At 42.3% G+C, this 4,660-nt stretch overlaps 1 protein-coding gene across 1 annotated transcript; it reads right to left on the bottom strand.

Annotated features, from left to right (window-relative positions):
- Positions 1-859: 859 nt before the first annotated feature.
- Positions 860-4,160, bottom strand: LOC139432949 (prolargin). Its single transcript, XM_071201781.1, has 3 exons — positions 3,777-4,160; positions 2,914-3,038; positions 860-1,958 (listed from the first exon to the last, which is right to left on the bottom strand). Exons 1-3 carry the CDS (start codon positions 4,158-4,160, stop codon positions 860-862), a joined length of 1,608 nt encoding a protein of 535 aa, XP_071057882.1.
- Positions 4,161-4,660: the final 500 nt, after the last annotated feature.

The following is a 4,660-nucleotide window of genomic DNA, read 5'->3' as shown; positions in this document are numbered from 1 at the left end:
ATACTTTTTTTTAAAAACCCCAAATAGCCTCAACTTTCACATGTCCACTTATATGAGCTTGAACAATTACAATGACAAATGTATTGTTCATACAAAGGTTTCACACTTTGAGAAAAAAAAGCAAGCCTATTTGTACAGATCTGGATACATTATGAGTTACTGATTTCCTACACTAAACATTTACACCATGTACTGTACATGTGAACACACAAACACATGATATGTACACAAACTTCATGTGACTTGTATAAAAAGAAAGCCATTTCCAGAATCATTTACAGGGATTTCCTTATTTCATTGTGGAATGAAAGTCACCTTGCAAATCATTTAAATAAATATCAACACATATTCTTTTGACAAAGTGCGAGCACCAACATCTTGAGAATTCCTGTTGCATCCCCCTTTTCACACTATCCATATCGGCTTTCTGTCGAATGACAGACTACTACAATGTTTTCCCAGTAAATGGAAAATAAATAAAAATGATAACCTTCTATACATGTTGCTTAAATGGATGGAAACTAAAAGTTGCAAAATAATTCTGCTTTGGAGATGCTGATAAGAAAGTTTGAAGTTTGATATCACTAGTTTGGTTACTTAGGTTTGTTAAACTATTCCTATGTAAGTGTAATCCAGTGTTCTCTGACTGTAGTTCGGAAAGGAGAATTAACGTCATAAAATCAGCCAAAGAGCGAGGCTTGGATTGGGTGCATATAATACATTACATTTCACACATCATATATATATTTCTGATTCAAATGTTCAGTTATACCATTGGTTTCTGGCATAGCAACATCACTCACAACAGGTTTTGGATAAGGTCAACAAAGTAGCATGATTGCTTTTTTCTTTTGGAGGTTCAGTAGAAGTGCACCACCTGGAATCCCCGTAGGCACCTAAAAGCCTGCGCATCCAACTTCCCCATATCGATTAAATTGTGTTCCAACTGCACTCGTACAAGCCCGCTGAGACTATAACTTTGATTACCCCAGCAGAAAGCATCCCGAGGCACTGTTTGAATCTTGTTGTGGGTGAGGGCGAGTGAGTGCAGAGCTTTAGGGAGCTGTCTGGGCACCTGGCGCAAAGTGTTGTGACACAGGTCCAACTGATGAAGGACTGGCAATGTCTTGAAGGCCCCTGGTGCCACTTTGAAGATTTTATTCCTTGCTAACCCCAGGTGTTCCAGGTTTTTCAAGGTTCCGAAAACCATTTTCTTTATGGAAGATATAAGGTTTCCCTCCAGGTTTAGAGTTTTAAGTGAGCTGGGAAGGTGCTGTGGTACTTGTTTGAGTCTGTTCCCCTCCAAATTGAGGCTTTCCAAGTGTGTCGCATTGAGAAGAGAATCCTTGAGAAGACCCTTGTTTGTCAATCTGTTTGAACTCAGATCTAAAACCATCAGCTCTGATCTCCCATTGAAGGCTCCTCCACGGAATTGCTCAATGAGGTTCCCTTTGAGGTAGAGCTGCTTGATGGACAGGGGTAAGCCCAGAGGAACTGAAGTCAGCTGGTTGTGATCCAGGTTCAGAGTGCGCAGGCTGCTCAAAGGAGAGAGCACTGCGTTACGAAGAAATTCCGATCCATTCCCCAGGCTGTTGTTACTCAGACTCAAAATCAAGAGACCGGGGCACCGAGCCCAGGCTGCCTCAGACATCACACTCAGATGATTGTTGTCCAATCGAAGCTCCTCGAGAGACATGGGAAGATCAGCCGGCACACTGATTAGGAGGTTTTTATTCAGGTAGAGGCGCTTCAAAGCCGGAATCCCCTCGAAGGCCCCCTCTATGGTTTCATCCTTGAGACGATTGTTGCTCAACACTAGGAACTCCATAGAGACGTACTCATTGAGCAGGTCCAGCTGGATGACGTCGATGTGGTTATTCATGAGGAGGATGTAGCGGGAGTTATACGGAATACCGTAAGGAACCTTGTCGACACCTTTGTCTGAGCACTGGACCACCCTAGAAAACAATACATAATAAATTATAAGGAATGATGATTTCATGAAACCAAGAGCCGCGTTCACACTGCGGTACTTTTCCCACAAAGGTTCATGCGAACTTAGTTCATGCGAACTCTTTAGTTCGCATGAACTAAGTACAGATCACGTTCACACCGGAAAAAGTCCCTGGGGGTGGATTAGGCAAATGAAGCCGCTGACGTCACTTCTTCTTCTTCTGCTTTGGGTTTACTGGCAGGCCGCAAACCACTTCACGGCGTATACTGCCGCCCGGAGTCCCTGGCCGGAAGTCCCCGGAGTTGGGGAAGGCTTCAGTAGAAGCTGCTGGAGTCCCAGCAGCTTCTACTGAAGCCTTCCGAGTAAATCGCCAGAACGACGACACCTCCTCATCTCCACCGCTCCCATGTTTTATTTTGTGTTGCCATAAGTTAGTCTCTCTGCGTTTCTGCGCTGGGCTAATGCTAATGCTAATAATGCTAATGCGAGGATAATAAAATGGCGGCTTCACAAAACTTTTTGGGAGTTTTACGGGGCGTGGTTTGCAATTCGCCCAGCCAATCAGAAATATAGCTCTTTTCTCAAAAAAGAGCCGCTCGAAAGTCCCTGCTCTCTAGCAGGGACTTTCGAGGGGGTAAAAAGGTTCGCATGAACTACTTTTAGTACCGGCTCTTTTTGGTGTGAACGCGATCATGAACTAAGTTCGCATGAACCTTTGTGGGAAAAGTACCGCAGTGTGAACGCGGCTAATGTGACCAATCACACACGGGAAAACCTCCAGTACAATAGTTGTTTGCGTCAATATTTACGCTCTGAATATCAAATTCATAACTTTTAAGATGATATCTTAAGGTTGCTCATTTTGTCTGAGCAACACTCGAAGCAGAAGAACATTTCTCACATTGGAAAGCATAACAACAGTGGATCTATGACGTCTTATAAAGCATTATTAAGCTTACCTTCCATAGCAGGCACACTCAGGAGGACAGTAGTTATCCTTGAAGTAAGGAAAGGTTGTTGGTTTTACGACCTTCTTCTTCGGTGGTGGCTTTTGGGTTTTATTGTCCTTTTTCCTTTTCTTTTCCTTGGAATTCTTAATTGTCTTACTTTTACTACTGTTTTTCGCTGGAGGTGTTTTGGCCGTTGTCTGCCGCGGTTTAGCTGACACTTTGGTTAGTGGTGTTTGAGGAGGAGATGCTCTATTTTGCTTCACTCTAGGTTTGGTGGTATTATTTGAGAGCTGGGTCATGTTTGGATTAAGCTTGACCACGGCATTATTTTCATTCGATCTTGGTGTGGGATTTACTTCTTTGGTAATAAACGTTGACTCTTTTGGTGTTGGTGTTGCTGCTTGCACCGATCCAGTATTATGATTTGGTTGAACAACGGTGATTTGTATCTCCTTCCGTGCAGGTTTAAACAATATATTCTTAAGCTCTGAATCCTCCAAATGCGGACTAGACTTAACCTCCAATTCCTTCTGCTTGAGATGATGTCCAGGAGTCTTCGAAACCTCAGTAAGAAGATCTTCAAGCAGTAGGACAGTAGAACCAGGAAGGACTGTTGGGGCTGACATGTGACTGATTTCTGTTGGACTTGGAAGAGCGACAGGAGGAGGAAAGAACTGAGGGCTAACTTTGGCGTAAGCGGTGGGAGGATCAGAGGATACTTGTGATTGAGGGACATTATGATGATTATCAGGGGGAGAAACACCAGGAGGATTTTGAGACCGAGTGAGAATTTGAATTGTGGCAGGAATAATGAATTCTTCCTGTACTTGAGTAGAGGAAGTGCTAAAAGGAGGTGTGAGGTCGCTAACTACCATGTGATCTTCTATTCCTCCATTTCCTCCTTTCTCTTCCACATTTTGTTGATTTACAGTTATCATTTCCCTTCTAGCCTCCTTGTGAAGACCGATCCCTGCCACCAGTCTGCTCTCACTTTCCTCTTCAACTTTTTCTTGCTTCAGTTGATCCATTTGATCACTTTTCTGAGATGTTTCATTATCAGCAGCCATCCTCCTTTCTGAATTTGTCTCTGGAGTCAAGCCCCCATTTTTCCCTTCCTCAGTCAATTCCGCAGCCTTCTCTTCTTCTTCCGCTGATATTGAAACATCTCCCAGCTGCTCACTCGTCATATCAGACTGGTCTCTGTCCAGCTCAGCGACCTGGGCCACTGTCAATCCTACAATGCAGACGGCAACCATTACGATAGTTCACTCCAATACAATGTTATGCAAAACACACCCTTATTCATTTCAAAAGACCAAATCAAGATGCAAATACAACAGTCAGTGTCCCCCTTTTACAGGCTTAAAATAATTAGCATGGATGGATGTGTTAATGACCTGTTGTTTGGTAGGAGTGTGATAATTAGCAACAGATTATATCTTAATTTTAAAGTCACTACAGATACTTAAGCACTTAGTTGAAAGCTTAAAATGTTAAATAGGTCAAAGTGTATACTTACTGGGTTGCAACACATATGAATATCCAGAAACTGTGAGGAATATAAGCATCAGCGAGAGGACCTTCATTGTGTCTGTTAAAGGAACACAATGAAAACAGATGAAATGAGATCAGATTATAAATAATTGTAGAAAAGAGTAAACTGCACTTTTAAAGTGTACCTTTTTAAATCATTTTGATGATATTTCTTTAATATTGCAGTTCTGTTTCAAATCAAACCGTTTTAAAATCATACATA

Source organism: Pseudochaenichthys georgianus, chromosome 23 (genome assembly GCF_902827115.2).
Source record: "Pseudochaenichthys georgianus chromosome 23, fPseGeo1.2, whole genome shotgun sequence".
NCBI classification, from domain to species: Eukaryota; Metazoa; Chordata; class Actinopteri; order Perciformes; family Channichthyidae; genus Pseudochaenichthys; species Pseudochaenichthys georgianus.
Note: the sequence above shows the minus strand (reverse complement) of the source record. Positions and strands in the feature narration are given on the sequence as shown.

What these genes read in the sequence shown, in the direction of transcription:
- LOC139432949 (XM_071201781.1), bottom strand. Translation starts at nt 4,160, where the DNA reads ATGGTTGCCGTCTGCATTGTAGGATTGACAGTGGCCCAGGTCGCTGAG. An exon ending in GAGGAATAGAAGATCACATG is followed by an intron (nt 3,039 to 3,776) that starts GTAGTTAGCGAC and finishes AAGAATTCCAAG; the next exon opens with GAAAAGAAAAGGAAAAAGGA. An exon ending in GAGTGTGCCTGCTATGGAAG is followed by an intron (nt 1,959 to 2,913) that starts GTAAGCTTAATA and finishes ATTGTTTTCTAG; the next exon opens with GGTGGTCCAGTGCTCAGACA.